General features: G+C 33.3%; 1 protein-coding gene across 1 annotated transcript; it reads right to left on the bottom strand.

The window, feature by feature from the left end:
* Positions 1–172: 172 nt before the first annotated feature.
* On the bottom strand, positions 173–26,133 carry LOC142972190 (23 kDa integral membrane protein-like). The gene is made up of 5 exons (XM_076113061.1): positions 25,897–26,133; positions 7,153–7,338; positions 5,841–6,023; positions 5,252–5,488; positions 173–1,949 (listed from the first exon to the last, which is right to left on the bottom strand). The coding sequence occupies exons 1-5, from the start codon at positions 25,957–25,959 to the stop codon at positions 1,875–1,877; spliced, it is 744 nt and encodes a 247-aa protein (XP_075969176.1). The 5' UTR covers positions 25,960–26,133; the 3' UTR covers positions 173–1,874.
* Positions 26,134–27,272: the final 1,139 nt, after the last annotated feature.

Consider the following 27,272-nt stretch of genomic DNA (forward strand, 5'->3'; position numbering starts at 1 on the left):
TAAAAGCAAAAAGTGAAAGGCGAGAGCGATTGGGGCATAATAAACTTAAATAAATAATTCCAAAATGTTAATAAGTTCCAAAACTAAAATAAAAATGTAAGGACATGTTGTTAGATATAGCTAACAATATAAAAGGTTGGGATTTGGACAGTAAACAATAAAACTCACTATTTTGGAACACAGATACTTTATTTTAAGAAAATCTAGTTTTTCAACATTTATTAAAACACTAATAAACTTTATAAGTAATAATATTGCCATTTATAGAACAAGCTAATGAACTAGCACTGGGTTGCCATTTTACGTATTTTTTCCAAAAATATTTCGCTATAATATTCTCGTATATTTTAATTTTGGGGCTTTATATTATATTTTTCTACATTTTTCATTATTTTTCATGTATTTTTTTATATGGCAAGTTCAATAGCTTTAATTCTGGATAACTTATAATCTAGTATTTAATCAAGGAATGATTTTGTCATGAAATTAGCGTATGGTGGGAAAATATACAATTCGTAGTACTTATGCTATATAATGTTAATAAATTAATGACTAGTTAAGCGTTTTCAGTACGTACACCGAAGATTCTAATAATTTGGGATGAAAATCTCTCGTATTATACTTATATTACACAAATATTTATTATATAATAGTGAGACAATAGGGATCTATATAATAATATTGAAGTTCTTACACCAACCACACATTTTCAAATATGAAAGAGTTTCGTTAGTATTAACGTTTATAGTTTGAGATATTTTAAAATCCTGATGTTTTTCAACAATAGTTTAGCATTTTCATTCGATGACATATGAAATAAGTAAAAGATCCTATCAATAATAGGGTGTTTAATTAAAAAGTCAAAATATATTTTTAATCTTCGAGATTTGCTAGCTGATTTAAATTCTATAAAATGTTATTGAAACAATATAATATATTTACTATCATTTTTACTTTAAAATATGCGGTCATGTTAACTACTATTACACTAAACAAAGTAAAATATAATTCGGGTGTCTCCAACTATGGAGTTAGTCGAAGACATGTTGCATTTCCTTTCATCTACATTTCGATAATAGCCCAAGTAATATTAACATTAATGCATTGCTGTATTCATACACTTTGGTATCAATAAAAAACTAACATCTACATAATAAATATGAGTATTATATTGACGTTAAAAGGAACATTTTAGCAGTGATATATTCCTTTATATTTTTTTTTACTTATTTTTGTCCCACTGGTGGGCAAGAGTCTCCGCCAGAACTATGGAGAGTAAAAAACATGTTTAAGACAAAAATGTTAGCTGATGTCACAAAAACCTAATCGAAAAAAAGAAGCTTTTAACGTCAGTATAATAAATCTTACTAAAATATCAACCCTCTTTTAATCTTCGACTATAATACTGTGAAACTGTTCAAGATTTAGAGAGCTGACATTAACGTGCTTTCAGACTACGCACTATAAAAAAGCAAATAATTCAACTAGGCATTGAACAAAAGACCTAAAATAAAATAATTAAATAGTCATGGTAAATGCTCGTTTAGTTTTTGACAGACCAAATAGATTCTTTGCTGAATTCTTTAAGAGTTGTATTACCATAATCGACGTTCGGTAAGGAAATGGTTACCCATCAAATAGCCGATATCACGGGTTTTAAAAATCTTACTGATCATTTTGAACTAAGGCTAAACTTTCGAATATTTTAAAGGAAGATAGATTTAAAATAGCAATCTATAATTGAAGAGTTTACAGCGTAGTCCGACAGCACGTTTATTACAAAATTTCACTAGAACTATGTATACTTAAATAAATAAGGTAACTTACAATAACTTATATTATAGTGCAGGATATGACGTAGTTGCGGTGTGAAGTTAGGCGGTCTCCCGGCTCTTGCCTTGCGTTTTTATGGCGTGGGCTAACCATAGCGCGAGCACTATGCCGATCACCTGGAATTGTAGAATAACACTCGTTAATATTAAAGAAACGATATCATAAACCACCTGTGTTATTAATGGCAATATCATTAAAAACTGCAGGTATTTGATAACCATTATAACTCATAGTACATGCCATTTAAGTTTTTTTTTTAAGTAAAGTTTCAAAGCCGTCACTTCAGTGAAAGGTGAGTTAAATGTTAGGCTCGATGAAACTTCGAGTCATGAAATGGGATTATTTCATTTGCGTACCTCCAAAAAATACTCGAACGGTATATTAAAGTTTAAGTTTTGAATGGATTTAAGTGAAAATATTACTCAAACTTTTCTCTGTTAATTTGTAGAGTAGAATCGGTAAGAAGAGAATAAAACTACCTTTGGTACTAAGCTCAAAGTCTTTAAGTTTTCTAATAATTTCAGTTTACGTTATTAGTATGTACAGCGTTTCTTTTATAGCCTTAAAACTCACGCTAACGAATAAAACTAGGCCTACATTATTTTTATGTAAAACATCCAATCTTTACGATATCTAGCAGGCAAGGCGGCCATCTAGATTGTTAGCGGTCAATAAAGTGAGGCCGCAGTTAAATTCGACCCGGCCTAGGTCAGATCTCAGATTGTACGCTGTTATTTAGCCATAGCGTGACCACCGTGACGTCAGAGGGAGGTACTAAGGGTTGCGAAGTCATTTGGAACTCGAAGTTGATGTATAGTGAGAAAAAGTGTTTTTTAAGTTAGGCTTATATACATTGAAATTCTGTAAAACAGAGTTAAGAGTAAATAAATGTATAGGGAAATATGTAGTTTAAAAAGTTTCTTAATAATAAGTAAAGAGAGTAACAATTTTGAGCAATATGAATTGAACTGTATACTAAAGCAAGATACTGAAATTTTATTTAATTGATATAGTTTCTTAGAATAGTTTGTACATATATTTCTCTGAACGTATACTTCAAAGCAAAAGCAGTATTTGTAAACCAAAGCTTCAAGTTGGGACATAATATAAACGACCTTACATTTTTAAAACTATGCAATCACGTCTAATCTATTTCATCGAACACTAAATAACAAAGTTAATTACTTTCACCTTATAGACGTGCTAAAAGTAACCCATTAAACTACCATCAATCTGCTTCAACATTTCCGTCTCAAGTTTTTCATGACTGTGATAGCCTAGTAAGATATTGTTAGTAACTGACCTCGAAAATATAGGTACAGATTGTAACTTTGTTTTAGATATTATGTTTTGAAGAAATAACAATAGGCAAGGTCTGCCTTGAACTAAACATTATTTTGCTTGTTTGATAAACTTTGGTGTGCCTTCAAGTTTTCGTCCTTTTGAGTCAAATAACTTTGCTTACAAGTTTGCAAATATACCTGACGCCCCTAAATAAACCACATAGTCGAATTGAGAACCTCCTCCTTTTTTGAAGTCTGTTAGAAAATGCTGTAGTTACGGCTATATTCTCGCTACCTTTATGTTTAGTCTAGTACAATATTTTAATGAAAACAGATAGATATAATCAAAGCAATAAATTATACATATCGGACGAATATACGAATATCTCGTTACTGGAAAATAGATACGAAATCGAGAACCATTCCTCTAAAATTGTTTTAAAAATATTGGAGCGATAACGTAGTGAGATTTAACGTGTTAACCTAGTGAGTTTAAACGATCATTTTTCATATTCGCACGCAATTCAGACATGCATATTTAATAACAGTGGAGTAAATCTTTATGTTAGAAAATACATAATTGTGCCAGGTTACGCATAAATTATGAGGAATAGCGAGAAATTGTGGTAGGGCGTTACTGAATATTAATCAGGTGAATTATTTCATTATAATGGGTATAAAAGTAAGGTTAACTATGTAACTTTTTCTTTTTTACAGCTTGTACCTACTGAAAATATGCTTTTATTAAACTACTTCCTAAAATTGGTCTTGCATGCTATAGCAATCCTATTTCTACCACAAGACAATAGAAGCGCTTTAGGGTCTGCATAGAGTCATCTTTTTCTAACATTAGCATTTGGATCCCTTCATAATTCACTCATTCGTCGTATGGTTAGTGGTCAACCTATTGTTAAAGTTGTTCAAGCTCCCTAGTAGGCATTTAGTTGTCTAGTCCAGCCTATTTAATCAACTTTTGGCCGTATACGTTGTTACGTATACGGCCAAAAGTTGATTTAATAGCCATTATTAGCCATAGCTGAACTGTTGTTCATAATAAAATTCAATTGAGCTTTTATTTTCTGGAGCAAGCTCACTCACACTCAGGCACAAGTCTAGCTGCTACATCTTCTAAATTGATATACACACCACATTAAACTCATACAATAATAATTATTATAACACACTAGCTGACCCAAGCAACTTCGCCTGCGTCACAAACGTGAGAATGGGTCATAAGTTTCCCCGTATTTGTTACATTTTTTACTGGTACTCTGCTCCTTTTGGTCGTAGCGTTATGATATAGCCTTCCTCGATAAATGGGCTACCTAACAATGAAAGAATTTTTCAAATCAAACTAGTTGTTCCTGAGATTAGCGCGTTCAAACAAATAAACAAACAAACTCTTCAGCTTTATAATATTAGTATAGATGTCAGATGATTCGTTGTAGAAGTTCATGTCTGATTCTAGGTACGCTTTCTATCTGACCTATTTACCAAGTTACTCGCGTTATAAACGACAAATTATCACGCTATGTGTTTTTTAAATTGGTCCGCAGCGTGAAATTTTATTACACCTTGTTATCCCAGCAGTCCTATAAATAACCACGTGGACATTTGGGTAAATTGGTAACAGTATACGTTGAACGCTGGTCAATATTTGATGACGATAGGTTACGACTTTCCATTAACCAATGCTGTCAGTCCATGTCAAACTGAAACTAGAGGCTTCAATAATGAAGTAAGCTGCTAAATATGCTTGTGATCGTAGCTCTGATGAACTGAACCGGATGTAAGAATCAGTGACTTGTGTCAGCATTTATAGTTCGAAATGTTGTCTATCAAACTTCAAAGGAGATTGTTGAACGAGAGTGGGGAGAGTTAGAGCACTATTCTTAAGTAAATAGAAACGGACTTCCGAAAAGCAGAATCGGATTCCACCGTCATGCCAGCACTGTGTACACTCTTCAGCATTTTGTCTTCATACCGTTCATTATAGTGTATGTTAGGCGAAAAACGATCGGAGCCCTTGACCTCAAGTTTTGGCCCCAAGCATTAAGATACTAAATAGTAACCAAGTATAGCACCAAAGTACCGAAATACTCAGCTTAGTAGATTAGGTGTAAAGTGATACGTACCTCCAAGAAGCAGAACAGAATCCCACAAACAATAACAGTCATGCCAGCGCTGTGTACAGTTCCAAGCACCTTGTCCTCACACCCCTCCTTGTAGTACTTCTCAGAAGACAAGCAGTCGGAGCGCTTGATCTCGGCGGAGCGGTCGGTGCCGTCGTTGGGGCAGCAGCTGAAGGACGGGTTGATGCGGGGCTCGGAGGCAGCGTAGTTGTCGGGGCCGGTGATACCGCAGCATTCCAACTGGAGAGAACATAGTAAAAGATTTTATGATTATGCTTACAAAAACGCAAGTGACAAGACAATGTGATTTTAATTGATATTTCAAGTTATATTGGGAGGGAACGTCAGGATGCCCAAACGTTTTAAAAATTTTATTAATTATTACTCGCAGACTTACAACGCTTTTTTCTAAAATGGCTTATATTCTGTCATGGTTCCCGTCGAAATGGATAGAATACGAACGTGCGACTTCTCAATTATAAGAGAGACGCCTTTAGAATTGGGCTGCCAACAGAAGTTTTTTTTTTGTAATTCTACAAATCTATTCAAAAATTCATTGATAGAAGGTCTTATAAAGTTTCATTCGACTTACGCTAGACTGAATGCGGTCCCAGAATTCCCTGTAGGTGTCATCTTCCTCCTTGGTGGACTTGTTCTTGATGAAGGATGCGCGCAACTGCGTCTTCAACGTGCCTTCGATCTGAGGACGCAGGGCAGCTGCGGCGATGCCGACCGACAGCTCCAGCAGTATGATGATGATCAGGCAACCGGCGAACTGGAGCGAGAAGAAAAGTTATTTTAAAATCGTTGTTTGGTTTGCTATCAATGGTACATGGATGACGTTTTTCTACGTCGGGTTTTCCCTTTCCTGCCATTCATCTGTACTTGTCATAGAAATTGGATGGAAGGTATTGTAACAAGTCGGCAATTCATTTGCAATTAAATTATTCTGCAACTGTCTGGAGAGAATATTTTACATCATATTTTAAAGGTCAGAAGTTTAACAAACACCCACTATGAAGGAAACCCTTAATTAAGAGGTACCGACGTAAGAATTACTTCATAATGTTCAAGAATATCTATAAGTATTGCAACATTCTCTCTAAAACAATACTAATCTGATTAAAATATATTAAGGCGTTTCAAACAATGGGGTATTGACTATCACAGCCGGCCTGCTTACACCATTACCGCGAGGCCTGTCCAATTATGTTTGTGGGTCAATATTGCAATATAGGCAAAAGTCACGAGTGGGCGGCCGATTCTTATGTATTGAGGCTAGGCGGGGTCAAAATACGCCGAAAAACTCATATGCTTAATTACTTATTATGGATTTTTATTATGCTGCGAAATGTGAGTATGTATTACACACGCAATGGTTTAATTTTATGTGTGTAAAAGCCTATTTTGAAGTATGCGTCCACTGCGTCAGAATCGGAGAGTACGGACCATAAAGATTTGTTGATTTGTATAGATTCTTATAGTACTGCACCCACTGGATCGGCATTTTGGTGTCATAGAAATAAATACAAAGTGACAGATCCTTACGGTTCGGCAGTATACGCGTATATTTCTTAAGAGCAACTTGCAAGCTTACCAGTTTAACAAAGATGCATCTTAAGTTCTGGACTACGTTGAATAACATTTTGGACATCAAAATTTTTAAGTATAGGTACTGTTCCACCTCCTAACCAATACATAGGTACATACTTAATATCTTGTCTTGTTCCCATAGGGGTAGGCAGAGACCAAAGAAGGCCACTTGGTTCGATTCTTACAAACTTCCTTTGCCTCAATCACATCCATACATCTTGTCATACAGGACCGCAGTACTACGCACCAACTAACAATAACCAATACACATTCTCATTAAAGTAGTGTTAGTAAGTAAGTTAAGTACTTACGATGTAAAGAAGCTTAGGGCTCTCCTTCCAGGCTCCAAAGCAGCCAAAGGCGGCGATCACAATGATGAGCACCCCGATGGCTATGAGCACCGCATCTGTCTCGTGGCCCTGCGGCTCCATGCCCGCGAACCCCTTGATCATGCTCATGTCCACGCATGCTGCTGCTATGATCACCACGCCGAAGATCTGGGAAACAAGAAAGAATATACGTTAAAGCTATTGCAAATTTTAAAGAAATGTTAGGGCCAGGTTTGCTTAGGTGTCAGAAATCGCATTCAAATTTCTTTACTGTTGAACATAATTTCGGACCCGCGAGCGTATGGCATTTAATTTTGTATTAAGTGAGTAAAGGTTGTTACATTATTCACGTATTCATCATTGACATAGACAAATCGTGAAAAATATTTACATTATGTCATCCCGGTATCGAAAACTCCACGTGGGATCAATCAGAACTATGTGAATATGGATCCTGATCAAAATAATAACTAGCTTGAAATTATTCGCGAACACTTTTAAAACAGTATCAGTCACAAAACATAATTCGATTACAAAACGAATATCATTGCTTCATCTATCAAATTCAAATGAGGTCGAATTATAACAGAGCCATTTCCTGCTATACACTCTTTAACGCCTACATGTCGTGGGCAGTCTTCAATTAGTACTATCATACGAGAAGACATCGCCCACTTGACAAATCTTCACTAAAACGCGGTTTTAGACCATCAATGGGATTTGTTTACTATAGATTATAGCGTGCGTGTGTTAAGTTTGGTATTTACTTGTTTACTGTTTGAAAAAGGACGCTAAATAGGCCTACTCAGAATTATGTGGCTTATTCGATTCTATTTATAAGTGGACAATTGAGGAAGCGGGTTTACCAAATTGTACTCTATAGTATCATTTTAATAATTTCAAGTTAATTTTTCGTCAAAATGGCTACTGACAATGTACATTCTCTGAAACCATTAGTAAAAATCTTTATTTATATATAATTCTTCTGTAAGTCTTCACTGAACTTTTCTTAAACGACTGGACCGATTTTGATGAAAATTTTTGTGTGTGTTCAAGGGAATCTGAGGATTAAAGACAACGTCTGCCGGGTCCGCTAGTCGTTATATATATATTTTAATTGCTAACGCAAATGTTTTATCAGAGATTCTGATTTGTTCTTGTCTCATATGAGAGGGGTTTATGTGATTATGAATTGGTTTCTTAACTTCTAAATCATTGAGCGATATCTATACATGACTTGCTTTTATTAAAGCTATCTAATTATGCGTAGGCGCTATTCTTAAGCATTACTCATTAGATATTTATCGGGAGCTCCGTGATTTATGCCACGGTTTTTAATTGGAACTTATAAATCTGTGACGTCATTTCTCGGTAGAAACGAGGCGAAAGCCGTGTCGGTTTGATGTCGGTCATAAAAATAGGTCAGGTCGCCCTTTAATGCTGTTTGTATGAGCCGAGGAAGTGAGATATAAACACCACGTAAAATAGTTGTGTGACGAAAGTGTTGAACATGTGTTATGTTTTTATAGCGTGACTTCTGTTGCGTTTTTCATTTACTCTTGTAGATGTGTGATGTCTATATAAATAAAAATAAATCACCGAAATGTATGCATACGCATAACTTTTAAACAACTAAACAAGATTTGATAAATCTTTTTTTAGTATGTTTGAAACTGACGGGACAAGCTTTGTATGGGGGCGATGCGATCAAAACTTCTAAAACTGGATAAAATTGTAACATACCCAAAATCAAATCAGAATATTGAAAAACTTTATCTTAAACTTCACATAGCTTCAATTTGCGTGTGCAAAGAACTATTGCGATGTCTTAAACGGAACCGACGAAAAGTTTTCTGCAAAGTTCCCGACGTATCATTGCTCAAAATTCTAGTACTAAAGATATCGATACTGCTATTGATGGAACGCCAACTTCGAAACTTTCCACCGCTATTCAGATGCCGTGTCAAAGGCACAATTGCGTGCTAAAAGTCTATATTTATGGCTAACAAAAGAAAGAACTCTTAAACTTTTAGTTTGGGAAATATCTGCCACTATTCCTTTGAAAAGAGAGAATGTATAAAGTTTTCAGACCTTTTTGGTGGAAGTTTCTGTGCAATGCTTTTGCCTACTTTCTTTATTGAGATCAATCGTAGGTTTTACATACCTAATCACTTATGTACGAAAATAATAATCTACTTCTATATCAAAGAAAATATAACTTCGTCTAATGTTTGTTGCAACTATTCTCCTAAACTCCGGAACTTTTACTGATAGATAGCCAATATTTTTCAGGAATAAGTGTACCTACGACAGCTAATTGTTGCAAATTTCTATAGTCCAACAACTAAGTACAGAGCCTTGTACACAAGGTTTGCGGCACAGATATACTACAAGCTTTGGTTTTGACCGACTCGCCCGTTTTATGCAAACAGTGGCTTAGTTGATACAACTACTTTATTTTACACAACTATTATTCACTAGCTGACCCACGCAACTTCGCTTGCGTCACATGAGAGAGAATGGGTCATAATTTTCCACGTTTTTGTAACATGTTTTACTGGTACTCTGCTCCTATTGATCATAGCGTGATGATATATAGCTATAGCTATAGCCTTTCTCGATAAATGGGCTAATTTTTTAAATCGTACCAGTAGTTACTGAGATTAGCGCGTTCAAACAAACAAACTCTTCAGCTTTATTATATTAGTATAGAAGATACTTACTCTGCATAAAGAGTACATGCCAACTCTAATTATAATTGAAAATTTGGAAGAGACTTGTAAAAATTTACTTAAATACATAATATATCTTAAATTACATAACCTGTTTTATACAATGACCATTGCATTTTATATAGTAATCAGTACACTTGTTGTAGTTAACCTTGTGAAGAGTTGTTCATCTAAATCGTGTCATTTCCTGTATGTCTAATGTCTATGTTTATTTGCATATAATTTAACATTAAACATCTAAGTGATGGATTACGAATGATGTTAGTCTATTGTTATAGAGCTGATGGACATAATGAGATGCAGATGTTATCTTCAAGAAGCTAGAAATTGAGTCTAAATGACCGAGAACTTATTTTCATGATCTCAAAGGTAATGTTAATGCCATTTCTCTAAAACATAGATTACCAAAGTTTTTGGACCGCCACCTTTTTTAGAAAATATAAGCCTCCGGCACTCCCTTTTACTCGATTTTATGTGTTTTTGTTATTTATCATTTGTCTTTGTACTCACTACCGCCCTTCACGTAATTCTTCAGCGCTCGCTAGGGTACGGTATCGCCCACTTTAGAAACCTATGCTCTAAATAATTAACATGAACGAGTAAGATATTTTATTACCTACGTTGATTATATTATTTCACCGGTACTATGTCCGTACTCTAGATGGTCTTATTATAGTAAACTCTTTCGTTGTTACTTATAAACTTGCATTTGTCTTTAAGGCTTGTATTACAAGGACATCCAAAAGAATTAAGGTACTGCAATTTCACCATCTCTTATTCATTAATGCCCGGTTACGGAGGCACATTTAGTGGTAGTTTATCTATTTAAACTGTTTTTTATGAGTTTAAACGCTATTGAATAGATAAACTACCGCTAAATGTTCCTCGAAACCGAGGGTATATCATTACTTAGATAAGTACATGAACCGTTTAGCTATGTACCATTTGAAGTGGATATCTTTCAGTGTCTTTTGGTACCAATAAATAATAGTTTAGTTTAATTTAAAACTGCGTGTATAACATCAATAAGCACATAGTACGACATAAGATGACGTCACACCATCGTTGTTCACCGTACACAAGGTATTATTATAGCACAGCTATGGTTATTTCGTTCAATGCCACTGGACACGAATATAACGTAATTTTATTTACTCCGTTGTCCACTATTGTCCGATATTGTTTATTTTTATATAGGCAGAGAAATAGTACAAAAACGGTTGTATTGATAACCTTTCCCTATTTTCAGTCGGTTGAAAGGAAAACTATAATTACACATTAAAGCAAAGGTAGAAAAAATTTTGTTTGTTTGTATAAGTATTGCAGATTTGTCACATTGTCCTTAATTAACTGGTCAAATACTTTAGACCCAAGAGTTTAATCGGATTTTAACTATGGGGCATCTTTTATATACCTACATTTTGAGACATAATATTTCACTGCTCATCATACATTTTGTACGAGAACGTTCACACTATACTATGATATATAGTATCGTACATCTCATAGTCAAAAGCCGGCTTGACACAACGTTTAATATATCAATTGCTCAAACATTTGTCATATTCTATTCTACTCAGTTTTATAAGATCTAATAAAAGCTCAAGATCTCGGTGAAGGAGACACGAGGTGACGTAACATGGGTACTATGAAGACGTGTGTGACATCATAACACATAAAATCTGTAGTGAACTGTACGATACCGAGACGCCGCCGCGCCGTTTTGTTAGTGGAACTTACTTCCTGACATCAGTTGTACAAAGTTTTACAATGTGAAATTTGTTACAAATAATGTAAGATCTGCTTGCCCTATTGATAAGCCTTTTTATAAACTTATGGTAACAACTGATAAAAACGGAACACGAATCATGCCAAAGAGCTAAAGTTTACCTATTTAGCAACAAAAATATTAATAATCACGAGAAAAAGCAATAGATTGAAGCTTACAACTTTCTTCAGGTAGCTAAAATATAAAAAAGACATACTTGCATTTATTTGGTATAGTTACTTTTGCGTATGCATAAAATCACAAAAAGGATCCTTGCCGTTGAATGCTTTAGCGGCGAATTATTCTAATGCTATTTGAAATCTATCTATAAGTATAATAAATAAGTATATCTTTGCAAAATTTAATAAGATAATGAATACAAAATGGTAGCCTGTCTGAGAAACGAGTCCCGTCTTCACATTTTTTGTTCTTGTGCAATGGCAGAGCACGACAATGTGAGCATTGATTGACAATGCGTTTTATATCAAAGGAGAAACTTCATAAATATGTAACGTACTTTTGTTTTCTGTTCTTTAGTCATGTGCTCGATGGCCAATTGGTAGTTTAGTATTACCCTGCTGATATTTTATTATGCCAGGTTTTTGTTTTTACCTGTTTCTGGCTGTTCCATATTCCGAGTTTCCGAGGGAAGCAGTTTTTTAATCCTGTTTACGTTTGTTTAAATATTGAATACCTTACTATAAGGTCTGAAGAGTTTTGCCGACAAATACATTAACCGATTGCTCTAGAGAATTAAAGACAGTGTTTGTAGAAAAAGTGAGAATGGAAGAAATGGGGATTAATGAAATCCACCGACTAGTTATCATTAGCATTGGTGATCAGCGACAGAGTTGCTTTTTGGAGGTCAGATGCAGTGTCTAGCTAGCGCTGCTCTCCACACTTATAAAACAACAATATAGAACTCTTTATCATAAAAGAAATAAGACATACGAAATGTGGTGACTACGTGAAGGCAGGGATTATAATACAGTCATAGGAAATCGTATTAAATGTCTACTGTCTAGCTCCACTCGACGCGATAGTGTCTAATACACACAATTTATTCACGCAACCTTGAATTTAAATTGTGCTCTTATAAATCTGTCACACATGTGGCGTGCTAGGTATTCCGACAAATTGCTCTAATTGTTGCAATCTACGATATGATCGCATCGTGACGTCACAATCTTGGTTTTTCAAGAACAAGCTCGTGAAACTATGGCAAAGATAATAATAGTTTTGCAGATGTTCAGAATTGTCGTAATGTTTGAAGAACGCGATTAAACTGAATGACGAAATGGGATCTTAAACCAGATTATGTCGTAACACTTTATTGCTTCTACTGTCCTAGAATTAGATATTTGGATACTATTGAAACTGTTCAACCTTATTATGAGCTTGTCTAGATTTATAACAATTTACTTAGTTAATGATAATACAAGAATACATCATCAGCGTCATTGTCTGCACCTTATTCCACGTTATGTGTGGTCGATGCAGCATATTTTACTTGTAAAAATGCTTTAAGGGGATTTGGCTGATTTTTTACAATCCGCCGCCTGCCTGTTGTCAACCTTCTCTGAGAATAATAATGTATACATTCGTCAAATAATAAAGTACTATTTAGTATCGTGACCTATGTCGCCTCTCCTATAAAACAAACTACGTCATATTTTCAGCAAATCTACATTTGATGTGAAACTAATGAGAAAATCAACCTTCGCATAAATAATATAATTATAAAAAGTTACGCTACGATGTTGACACAATCATATATTGTGGAATTACACGCTATGTTACGGTATATTATAGTAAATAGTTGACTGCATCGCGGTGTACGTGTAGTACCCATTCTATATTTTTTGTTATATAAAATACTTTTGTTAAACACTCTTTATCAACGTCTTTACAGGTAAAAAAATGTTGGATGTAGGGGTGTCCATAACGCTTAGATAGTAATATACAACATACCTACATGACCTCTCCCGTTTTGGGAGAAGATGCCCAGTAAACGAATGTATCATGTTTACTTATTTAACATAATATATTTGCATAATTCTAATGAAAAAAAATCTTAGTATCACAACGGAAGTTTTTATTTTTACCTTACAAAATAATCATATTATTCCACGAAATACTACTTAGTTTAAAGTATATGAAGTCACGTATGTTTCCATAACACTGTAACTAATTTCCCTCCCATTGTCCATTAGTCCTGAATACCACGGGTCATCACTGACAGTTTGACATGCAATCGGACGAGTACATTCACAGAATAGATTATCGACCGATAAATATACTAAACGACCCAATTTCTTGACCTGTACCCGTGTCACATTGAAGCGATCCAATTGCTATCGTGAGAAAGGGATGGAGCTAGAGAGAGCGTATAGCGCTATCCTTTTCTAACAATAGAACTTGTATAGCTTTAGCGTGCTGTAAATATCTATCGGTTTAATCACTTAACTATGTTGTGGTTATTAAAAATAAATATTTTTCTTCGTTTTCCGGTGTATGTTTGTATGAACAGTATTGTAAATAATGAGTATTGCATAATATTGTTATAATGTGTTTATCGTTGACGTTTCCGTTCGTTGATGTGATGAGAACATGTCTTTGATATGTCTTTATATTGTTACAAAATAAATGCCGAAGATATTATTCCTTTTAGAGAGTGTCTTGATAATAATATAACGTTATTTTCTGTGTACTCAAGACGCGATCTCTTATGATTAATTATCGACAGATAAGAGTAATAATCTGTTATTAATTAGCTTTTTTTTCTATAAATCTGATTAATTATCCAGGAAGACAAATGTTCAATGAAAACGTGACTTCTGTTTTTCCATCGCATTGGTACCTTACGACATAGTGCATGTTGTCATAAATTAGTCATCTTAAAGTCTTAGATCACACTCAGCAATGAAGATGTGGTTAATGGTGCATTTTTATGATAATATCTTTGAGTTATGTCAGCTGTTAATATTTCATACCTTGCTTTATGATTCATGAATCATGTTCAAACAAAGAGCGTTTTTTATGCAATAGTAATTAGCTTTAATTTTATGTTATTTTCTTCTGTCGTAAAGAAATGTAATTAATTCTTCTTTATAGTCGGGTAAAGCTACTAATGAAGCAGATACTCATGTTGGTGAGTAACTAGTTGCATCTTACGATGTTTTAAACATAAAAGTAGAAAAATATTAAACGCGTCTATACTATACTAATATTATAATTTCGACATTTTGCTGAAGTATGGATTTATGTTACTCAATATTGTAAAATTTTCGTGTCGTTTTGATTTAGGTGGACAGATAGTTTATAACCTGGATCTCACGTAGCACTTTTTACTCAAGGGAGGCTATTACTTATCAATGAAGAAGTCGCGAGTGGAGGCTTGTTTAACATATTTTTTGAACATATACCTAATTTTACACAGAATATCGTTAAGTAATTTAAAGAAAATTATTGTGGTGTTATTGGTTCACAAGAAACTCAAAGAAATTATTCAGTCTAATCAATATTTGTCTGTCAACGCTGTCAGCTTGATGTGCATTAACTACTAACTAGTATTGATTGCGTTCTTTTATAATTCATTAAACCGGCCAGTTTTTGCCTTTAGAAGGGTGCCTAATTTGGTTCTTAAAGACTAAAGTTTTTTTGTGTGTTGCTTTATTTAAATCTGTCGTAGTCTAATCTTGGGAGATGGTAGAAGCTATAACACAGTTGAGGGACAACTGTAGTGACTGCGAGTTGACCCCATCATCAGCCTAGCCTTTCTTCCGACTATGCTAGAAACAGCTTCCAGTCTCAGTGGATGCAGCTGAATGCCAGTATTTGACACGAAACAACTGCCTATCGGATCTCCACAACTCAGTTACCTGGGTTATAACACGATAAAACTACTACTCACTTCTAGCTGACCCCGTACGCTTACAGCTTCATAATCAGTTTCAGTTGTCCCCATTTTACACAGATATACATATTTAGTATTAATTTCATAAAGTTAAGTATAAAGCAAGTATAAATAGTGAACGAAAATGCTCTACAGCTTGATGAACTGGTTTTTAATACTTGTAAATAAAATTTAATTTATGAAAACGCCTTCGACAATACGGTAGAAGAATTTTCTTCTACGACCATCTATTATTACATTACCATGTTATTATCATTGAGAATCTGGGTTGAGGAAATTATTTATAGCTTTGTGTGAGTCATACATTTTTCTTCATAGTATAATTATTGTTTCAGATGTCTTTTCGTTAATGTGAAATACGAGTGTTATTGTTTAATGCATTATATTAATAGAATCACTTTGAAAAAGGTTACTTGTTTTGTTTTTTTACTACATATCCTAATTTTATGTATTACTTACATTTATTCTATTTATCTTAATATTGTTTGTGTATTTCCCGCCAGGCCTCAGGCACTTAGAAGCTTTAGAAAGAAGAATCTAAGAAAGTGTTTATTATCTCTTAGGACAGACATGTCTATAAGCAATTAATTGAACGTTCATATAATTACTGTAATATGTGGCAATGTTTGCTGAAATGATGCTTTTTCGCCACATTTTTTAGAGTCCAGCTATTTCCGACATAGTAACCAACGACCACCCACTATGGAAGCCTTGAATTAATAAAAAATGTTTCAAAATCACATGAGCAGCAAGTAAAATCATGTGCTATTAATATTCTAAACAATGGCGGCTAGGGGACCACGTGTCCACATTACCAAAATATAGTGTAAACATTTACATGGATGGGTACAGTCGTTGATAACATTGACTGAAGAATTCAAACTTTCAAATCCTTTATCGTAGTCTCTAATTAAGGTTTTTTCTAAACATTAACTGTACAAAACAGTTATAGTTTAGAAAAAACCTAAATTATTTCAAAGTAGAAGCTAAATATTCTTGCCATCAAAGATTTCGAATAAATTGTCTATGTCTTTAATATAATCTGCAAAAAAATTGGTCGGAATAAATCAATATTTACATGTAACATTTTGTTGCAGCTTGCGAAGCGGAGATTTAAGAGAGCTTTGAATACTTATATTATCAGCTATCGTATAATATGTAAGTTTACCTGTAACTTTTAACTGTACTAAGAATCATGGCGTGTACTGTATAGCATGAACTGGACTTTTTATAGTAGAATTAGAAGTCGAGTCACTTTTGTTTCCGATAGTCCTTACTAAACTAATCAAGTCACGAAGTTTGGGCAGCCGTAATAAGGTTTGTTTAAAGGGACAATACATTGATTTTAGTACGTGTTTTACTTTGCTATGTTGTGTTATGTTTAGAAGGTGTTTGTTTGTCTGCATGATTGTGTGTTTGCTGGTCAAATAGAAATTATTTCGAAAGGCACTTACCGAAGGGCCGGGTAATACCGTTAAATAACTTTATTAAAGAAATATTTTAGGAGCAGGAATAATGAAAGACCTTTTGATAAAATTATAAATTGTCATATAAACCTTATTTACTAACGAAATGGTAGTACCATGTTTATTTGCTTTTAGATAGACAGCACCACTATTAGGTCTTTACTACATCTGATATTTAATTTAATTCGTTGAGACGATTAGACCAAAAACGTTTTCAATTGCAGTAACTCAATACACTCTATTATAAAACAAAAAATACAGCTAACCGCTCAAAAGCGAAACGGCTTAACTCCTTACAAATTGAATGAATTTTGTGACATTACAATTTGGAAGTGTTACCTAATGAGTCACTCTTATGCGTGGAGGCGCCTCTAGCAGGCGGACGAATAAATAACTTCTTATGACATTAGCACAGTTGCTACGCAATGATCTAACAGGTCAGGGCTGACATAATATTGTTTTATTGATAGATTTTTTGGGAGTGGAACTCGGTAGTCAAGGTGTTTGAAGCTAATATGACACGTCTTTATGACAAACTTCTAATCGTAGTTACGAAATTAACTCAAAAGATGATGTCGTCTTATTGGCGATAATAACTTCTAAAAGATCTTGTTTGATTTTTTACCGGTCAATATCGATTACAATGCAATCGACTACCGAAAAGATAGGTCGTAAGAAAACCTAATATCGGTAGAGAGAATCCAAAATCATACGACGTATCGATAGTAGAAAATGCGAATCTATATAAATGCTTTATAAAGCACCTTTTACTGTTTGGCATCAACATCAAGACATTTTGCTTAAGTTCACCACAGATAATGTGATCCAATTATCACAGATGCTTCCGATCATATTTGATGTAATATCCCAATCTGTTTTACGTTTTGTTTTACAAACAAACAGCATGACAATTTTAAACTAGCAGATACAAGTAACTTAGTAAAAAAGGTACTGAATTTTCTGCATTTGTTTACAATGTCCATCCATCAGAGATCTGTTTTATCAACAATCTTGTTAAAGCATAATTTTCCTCTTATCAAAGAATCATGCAACTGCAAAACATGCATTGTTGATATAATATAATTGCCCCACTTAACGAATGATACATCTAGTCGCAATGTAGGCAGCGTGCCTTATTCAGCATCAAGGTAGTATTTGCTACTTGGATTGAACTACTTATTAGATTATGGAAACTATAGTCTAACAACTTAGTAAGGAAATTTATATGCAAGGTTCGTAGCTGGCGGAAGTAAAGAAAATTCAGCATTTAGAACACGACTCATATAATATACCAGCTGCTGCTGACCCGCGCAACTTCGCTTGCGTCACATAAGAGAGAATGGGTCAAAATTTTCCCCGTTTTTGTAATTTTTTTTATTGCTTCTCTGTTCATATTGTTCGTAGCGTGATGATATATAGTCTATAGCCTTCCTCGATAAATTGAGTATCTAACACTGAAAGAATTTTTAAAAATCGAACTAGTAGTTCCTGAGATCAGCGCGTTCAAACAAACAAACAATCAAACTCTTCAGCTTTATAATATTTGTATAGATTACTCACGAGTAATAATCGCTAAGTACAATGGTTTATTAGATTTATGTTTTTATCTCTTAATGATTTTTTTCAATTACTATTATTACAAGAAAGTTTTGTAAACATGGAAACTTCCATGCTTCGATTTCAATTAATTTGTTTGTATTGTGAAAGTATAAAAATATAAAAGCTATGAGCTTGGTACAAAACAATAATAAAGGTTTACTTAGTACATGAACATAATGAAAATCATTAGTTTTATTTGGACTACTTTTTATTTGATTGTTTCAAGATATTATACTGATATGACCGAGGAAAGGCAAGTTTGTAAGGTACGATCCTTACAAACTTGGCCAAGTGGCGTTTTTTTGGTTTCCGCCTACCACTTTGGAAAATGTCATGATTTTTTGGATGTATATAGACTCTTTTCCGTCAAGTCGATTTTGGGAAAATTATTCATGTTCTCCTTATCGAAGTAACTTCAAAATATGTTTTTACGTGTAAAAATAAACTTCACGTTGAGTCATCAAATTAATATAAGCAATAGCCTACTATGTTAATTATAATTCGTCCACAAATATTACATTATATGACTCAAACATGACTAACTACTTAACCTAATTATTAACCTGAAATATAAAAAAAATAACAAACGGGACTTCGTCATACTTAATAACAAGGAACAAAATTACATGACTAACGAATTTGAAACGAATAAAAGTTCGTAAAAAAAATAATTTCAAGGATTTCTTTTATGAGTAATTGACAGCCCTGAAATTGACCGGCCCATTTAGTTGTAATGTAACAAAAACTTGTCCTTCGTACAATGGTTTTAGTTGGCAATCAACATGTACACTGTATAAAGACGCTTTATTTAAGAGTCTATTAGGCAGAAAAATCTATTAGCAGTCATGCTTCATAGCTATTTTGACATGAATAGTTTCATAAATACGATACTACAACTTTTGTGGCAATCCTTGACTAAATTAATTATGATCTTATTAAAATACGTGTTACCATAAAAACCTCTGTTGATACTGCGTCCGACCTATAAATTTTGGTAAAATGTATTTTTCTTCTACTAATGACTTTCGTACCCATGCCAAGCTAAACCTAAGGTGGTATTACATATTATATACTAACACACTACCTCATTACAAAGAAAATAGACTTAAGTATTAAATTAATACACTTACACATTCACTAATTAAAAAGAAAATATAGTCAATGAGGAAATATAATCTATTTACAAATATAGCTTTTTAGATGACCATCAATACACTCTAGTTCGATAAAGCTCCAAAGTTTTAACTACGATTTAAACCATACAGTTTACAGCCCTGTGACCTATATTTTTTTACTAAACTGTTTTTAGTCGAAGTACCTATAAAATCAGTGCTTTACCAGTTTACCATCACAATAATCGACTAGTTACTTGAATAGTTCGTTAAAACATGTACTTAATTGTTCCCTCGCGTGACTACGGGCCAATCACACTTGCTGCATTGATTTTATCATTAGTCCATTCTGTTGTCACTTTAGATGTTCTATTTCCTTCTATGATTATCTATTATTGGGTGCATAATTGTTAGACCACTTTGAGGTGTTTTGATAAAGAAACTGGTGAAGCGTCTTTCCTTCCGGAAGAGTAGCGAAGATTTTTTGAATTTATTATTGAACCAAACTTTCGTATCTACAAGTTTAAAAGTGGTGTAAGAAGATCATGATTGGCATAAAAATAAACAAATTACCCTTGTGGTATTATAACGTATTTAAACCATATCATATAATAATATAAATGATAGTATCCTGAGTTGACATAGTAAGGACTTTCGAAATTTCATTTCATTTTCCAAGTAAGTAAGTGAAAATTCACAAAACTAAAACCTACAGTTTTTATGTAGGTAGTAATAACGAATTCTTCATAGAGATCACGAGAGGCAATTAATTAAAGGATGTCTAGTAATGCACCTGCATTCATGACATCATGTTGTGTTAAGTATGTTTGTATTAATCTCGTTAGGCTGGTTCGTGATCATGGATCATGAAGACATTAAAGTAATTTTAAGAAAAATAATATCTCAGAAGCTAGCAAGCAATATCTAGTAAAGAAATTAGCTTATCACTATCTTCATTAAAGATTTTGTCAAAGTCGGTTCACTCGTGGAAGCATAACACACATTCAGGCAGACTAACGTAGTTATAAAAAAGATATCGTATAGTTTCCGACGAGTGCCAAAGCGTATGGTATACCTATAAGCAGGAGAATAACAACAAATTATCTGCCTCCATTACTTCTGGTGAGTCGTGACGAAGTTTTTTTAACTAAAACTGGCCTACCTTTGTTGTTTAGGCAAGTTATGGTTGGTTGGATTCGGGTTTACACGCTTCAACGCTTTTTATAGACGTTTTCGACGTTTAGGATTCCCATGCATTTATGTTACTTTGATTATTTGACTGTGTTGTTGATGCATCGAGAATGCGGCTCGACTTTCTCAATGCACTGCAACTTCTGCTTGTATCCAAAGATTTTACTAAAGAAATAATCAAAACATCAACTTAAAATAATGACAAACTAATGAGTGCACCAGTAAAATGAGACATATTTTACGCATATAAATAAGTCTTTAAAAGAATATCAAAAAGTTCCCTACTATATAATAGATGGCCTTATAATTATCATCGACTTCGAAATGGTAGGAACCAATCAGCTAACAGAAAAGACAAGTAGGCCATTGTATAATGCTCAAAATTATCAAGAGATTCTACTATCTATTATTATTATGTAGTACTGAAACTTGTATCATTATTGACTGTCTCCAAACATTGTCAGTTCATTATCCTTATTGGGGAGCATCGTGTAGTCAAAGTTCAACGACTTCTATAGTAACAAATGATTCTACATTCTTCCTCAAACGTAATGACGTATGGAGGTGTATACTTCCTTAGGTTATTTCTGAATAAGTAGAGTTCAGGAAAGTAATGATTCAGAGGCTTACGACCCCTGACATAGTTTAAATGTGACGTATTAAACTTGGAAGTAAATGCCACTGATGACGTGTGAATAAGGTTTATAGATTCTAAAATTAGAAATAATTTTGAGTCAGACTATTTTTACAAATTATGAATACCTTCCTGTAGAATACATCCTTTTAGTTATAATACAGCAAATGTACTATAGGTGTTAAAATAGGTACTGCCGAATAGTAAGTCTAAATTAGAACAAATTACACTAAGTGAGCCTATTTTAAGTAGAAAGTTGTAATTTTCTTTAAACCCGCAATTATTTAGGAAAATATGGCTAAAGTTATAGGTCAACTAAAAGTATTTGTTACATACTAGGCTACTCTTTAATTATTCCTAATGGTATTTTTATAATAGCATGGAAATCTCAAAGATTTTGATATGAATGGCAGGGTCCAAGGGTGGCTAAGTCCAAGAGTAGTTTCTTACTTAAGAAATTAAGATAATTTTCTTTTTAGCTTGTACGTCTATAAATGGTTTAATAACTTAGTAATTTTACTATGACTAGTAAATATGACGACAAACAACCAAAGGAAATTACAACCGAGGTACTTTTAAAATAATGCAAACTGCCTGATCATACAAATACTGTCGCAAAAACGCAATAACAATCGCAAAATATTTTGTTGTCGGTAAGGGAGCGAGCGTAAACTGACTAAGGCTTGCTACACACATATTTGGCATTAATCGGCCTAGCCGGGCGGCAAAACAGAGGTGTAGATAAACCCGATCGGCACAAGCCGAACTATTGAGTAGAGTCAGTTTTGTTGTTCGATTAATTTTGCCGAACCGAATATATGTAGTAAGCCTAATATAATATGCATGTAAAAGGAAAAATGCATTAGAAATCGTCACACAACGTGTTTGCCTTATATTGATGACGTTTCAATTTTGCGTCAGTGCACAGTGTGACGTATGCTTTCGGATAAATCCCGAGATTTGCGTGTTTAGTATAAAATATTAGGGAAATACCAAGACTTTGCTCCATTCCCCTCAACCGAGAACGAATAAATGGACAGATCGATGGAAAATCGACTCATTTTATTCAGTATCGAGTGATGGGCAATTAGTATTAAATGAAAAAAGGTAAAATTTTGTGAAATCTTTTTTATTGGTGAGATCTTAACTGGTGGTGGTTTCAATTATCTTTGTGCTTTATTTATCAAATATCTTCGTTATAGATATTATGTTTAAAACAGACCTTTATAATAGAAAAAACATTATGTGCTTGTTAAAGACAATGAATTTCAAAATGACTATCAACAGTGAATTTTATTTACAGACTAAAAAAGTGCAGTGCTCTACTTTATAAATTAAAATAGTGTTCGCATCAATAGCTTTAATTGGAAAATAACTCTAAAATGGGTAAGTTCAATTGATGTACAATTAATTACTACTGTGTTGTCAAACTATAAAACGAAAAAAAAATTAAATAACCACTTTGGTTTTAATTGAGCTTGTATTAATTACTCTATGGTATCATACGTTTTGAAATTGGAACTGTTATGAGTTGGCGCCTCTGATCAATACTTTTTAATTGTTGCTTTTAAAAAAGTACTTTTTATTAAATCATCATATAATGCGTATCTTTTATAATTTAGTAAAACGGTTTTAACGGTCCAAATGAGCGAAAGGGCGGCAGTCTCATTATTTTATTACCGTCAAATTTCGGTTTTCAATTTTCATTATTGTACCGCTAAAAGCTTTCCTTTAATACGATTACTAACCAAAATAAATTAGAAGCTATCTAAGAAATTGAATTGTTTTGGTCTTATTGTAACAGGCTTTTGTAGGCCAAAATTTTAAATTATGCTTTAAAGGTTTAAAAGCGTAAATTATTCGTTTTTAATTAAATTCATCTAAGCTTACATTAATATTTAGCAGTTTTCGTTACAGATTAAAAAAAGCTTATGTTTGCTAGTAAAAAAACATCACTAGCTAGCATATGGACATTAGTAAATTATAATCAAACAACACTTATAGTCTAGATTTCCATATTAAAACATCTCACAAGGTTCCCTCACATATCTAAGGTACACAAGAGATATCATTATACAAATGAAAACTGCTCAGGACTTGTTTGGTAGAGCGTCTCCTTTTAAGCGAGATCGAGCCTTGGAAACAGCCTTAAAAAGTAGACTCTACTTGTTACGTAAGCCTTTATGATTGAGAGCATTTTAATGAAACACCTGCCTTTTTATGGGATTGAGACAGTTATTTTGTAAATGATACTGATTGGTTGAAAAATGCTTATTTATATAACAAATTTGGTACTGCTATTACTGTGGTCTGTACGATGGTGTATGTGACTGCTGATCAGTAGGTTTTAGGTTGGCCGTGTCGATTGAAGTGATATTAGTTTATTATTATTATATTCTAATATAGTAGTTTTTTTCTTTTTTAAGAATTTTGATACTAAATAAGTTTTGCAAATAAATACGACGTTATTTACCCGTATTAAGACAACATATTACAATACAAATTAAATATTGAAGGATTTGATAGCTGACGTTTCAATATTTGAGCATTACTTCAATGAGTCCGTATGATTTAAAAGCGCATATTTTTGCTATTTCCAAACCATTTGAATCAATAAAACTTGTAATAGTGACAAGTATGAGCAATCAATTAAATGGGCCGTTTTCATGTGGTTACAAAGGCAAATAGATAACTTTAGCCATTAGTAAAATAGCTTTTAATAAATTATCGATTTGTCGGTCCATTTTTGTAGTCTGAAAGAAATCGAATTTATATAATACTAGCTGACCCGCGCAACTTCACTTGCGTCACTTAAGAGAATAAGTCAAAAATTTTCCCCGTTTTTGTAACATTTTTCGTTGCTACTCCGCTCCTAATGACTGTAGCGTGATGTTATATAGCCTATAGCCTTCCTCGATAAATGGGCTATCTAACACTGAAATAATTTTTCAAATCGGACCAGTAGTTCCTGAGATTAGCGCGTTCAAACAAACAAACAAACAAACTCTTCAGCTTTATAATATTAGTATAGATATGCTGTCTTTTTTCTGATAGCGATTATTGTAAAAACAATTTTAAACATCTACATTAGTCTGAAAAGCAGCATAGATGGGGGATAGGGATAATTTAATATTCTACGTAGGTTATGGTAAAATCAATTACAAAGTACCGATCATTTTCCGGTGAAAATCTCATAGTACGTCTGTGGCTTTCCTTAACAGATTTTCCTTGATACGTAATATATACTAAGAGACAACTAATAAACATAATCTGCTAGTAATTATTGTTTGGTAAATAATAATGAAACCATTTCAATAATATTTTTTATAGCATAAGTCACGCATGTGACGCACTTGCTGTTCGGTTCGCCACTCTACTAATTTTGTACGGAGGGCAGTAGGTTCGATTCTTAAAAAGGAAATATGATCAGAACCGAAAGATTTAGGTCTAATCGTATGTAAGTTATATCTGTTATTCGTGGTTTAAAATGTTATACCATAAGTGGCATACAACTAAGTCATATAATGAGTGTTTACTGTTATTATTTTTATGTTCAGTTAAAATCAATAATTTAAAGTTAAAGTAATAATGTATCATTAAGCGAAAAAGATGTTATTAGATTTAGTCATATCCTGTTTCACGCCACTATAATAAATTAAGCTATTTTTATGATTCATACTATTACTAACTTTACTATAAACCTAACTACACACGTATTAAACCTTATTAAGTCTTAGTCATCCTTGAAATAAGCATTTTAGTCATTAACTCGTTAATTGCCTCTAAATGATCCACACAATATTAAAATAACAATGAAAATAGCACAGCGTTCTGAAATAGCGGCCATTTTCACGTTTCGAAACTTTATCATGCTTAGAAATGTGTTTTATTCTGTTATTTGGAGACGAATAGTCTTTTGACAGATAAAAATAGCATGGCCGACTTTCGGCGCGGGTAAATATGTCAATACAAATATATAAACTAATATAGTGCATCCTAAAATGTTAACTAAATGCTAGTGTCTTTATTTGAATGAATAATTTATTGTCTTGTACGAAAGTTGGTTAAAACCTCTTATTTATATAGTTTGTGTGATTCAAATTATGTACTTAATCTTATCGGAGAATGTTTATAAAACTTCTACAAAGTACAAAATAAAACGAAAGAAAAACAAGCTGATGATAAAAATAAACTTTCTATGAAAATAAACACGCTAGAGTGTTTTCATGAACACTGAATCAGATCGTCTCTAGTTTCTTAAACAAAATTATTGCAAACAAACTAAAACATTAAACAAATTCCACTTACCAGAAACACTCCATTGAAGACAACGAGTAGATATTTAATACAATTCATTCCGCAGCCCTCCATGTTGAATAAATTTAAAAATTAACACAGATAGTCACAAATTACAATTTAAAAAACAGAATAATTTTCAATCCGCTAAACAAAAGAGCGCGCGTTCCGAATTTGAATTTAACTTTTTTTATTAGCGGCACAGGCGATCGCTCGCGTTCGGCGTCTGTGGCTGAATGCGGCTGCGGTCGACCCGTTTTGTATTAAAGTAGCCCAAATTCTTAGCACCCTAGGTGGTGTGAAATCGCGTGAGGGATGGAGTCACGCACTACCACCACCCCCAGGTTCCTTCGACCCTCAAATTTGACGTCGTAAACTACTGATAGAGATCACTTATAAGCGGTTGAAACTGGCGATCGGCTATTGGTCTTGCGATCTGTATACTGTTAAGCGGTTAGTTACCTCAGAGCCTTCGGTTTTTTATGCGTCTGTAATTTTTCTATTTCCATAACAATTATGAATATTAACTATAGGCTGGAAAAATCAAGTTCAGTTTAGATTGGTGGAATAAAACCTTTTTTTACTTAATTTGATAGAGGAAATAATTGATTGTTAAAAACTTTTTGCTTATCTTCTTGTACTTTTGTAATTTGTATTTAACTAGCTGACCCGCGCAACTTCGCTTGCGTCACATAAGAGAGAATGGGTCAAAATTTTCCCCGTTTTTGTAACATTTTTCGTTGCTACTCCGCTCCTATTGGTCGTAGCGTGATGAAATATAGCCTATAGCCTTCCTCGATAAATGGACTATCTAATACTGAAAGAATTTTTCAAATCGGTCCAGTAGTTCCTGAGATTAGCGCGTTCAAACAAACAAACAATCAAACAAACTCTTCAGCTTTATAATATTAGTATAGATAAATTAGAAATTATTAATTTTCATTAGCATAATGTTTTGATTTAAATGCATATAACTGTTTATTGGTACATTTTATTATATCTTTCATTTTACTTGTGGTATCTATGAGGATAGCTTCATTAAAAGTTTTACGACATGATAATTCTTAGAAGTATGCCTGAAGCGGAATTGTGATCGCTAGATGGACATCGTTAATTAGTGAGGATACAATATAGTCTTTATGCTTTAGGCATGATGCTGGTTAATTGTGATACTGGGATTAATTTGTTAAAATAAACAGCATGAAAATACTTTTTTTATCGTGACATGACGAGTGTAGCTAAAATCTGTTTATTTTTATATATTTATCAATAATACCAGTATAATCACAATTTAATTGATACAATTACGTGTACAATTGATATTTACACTTAAGGATAAATAACAATATAGGTGTAACAAGTTATAATTATTTAGTAATTTAATGCGA

The sequence above is a fragment of the Anticarsia gemmatalis genome, chromosome 4 (assembly GCF_050436995.1).
Source record: "Anticarsia gemmatalis isolate Benzon Research Colony breed Stoneville strain chromosome 4, ilAntGemm2 primary, whole genome shotgun sequence".
In the NCBI taxonomy this organism is placed as follows: domain Eukaryota; kingdom Metazoa; phylum Arthropoda; class Insecta; order Lepidoptera; family Erebidae; genus Anticarsia; species Anticarsia gemmatalis.

Excerpts from the sequence above, each read along its gene's own strand:
- LOC142972190 (XM_076113061.1), bottom strand. The coding sequence starts at position 25,959 with ATGGAGGGCTGCGGAATGAATTGTATTAAATATCTACTCGTTGTCTTC. Across the intron at positions 5,489-5,840 it reads GGGACCGCATTCAGTCTAGC|TTGGAATGCTGCGGTATCAC; the intron begins GTAAGTCGAATG and ends TGTTCTCTCCAG. Across the intron at positions 1,950-5,251 it reads TTCTGTTCTGCTTCTTGGAG|GTGATCGGCATAGTGCTCGC; the intron begins GTACGTATCACT and ends CTACAATTCCAG.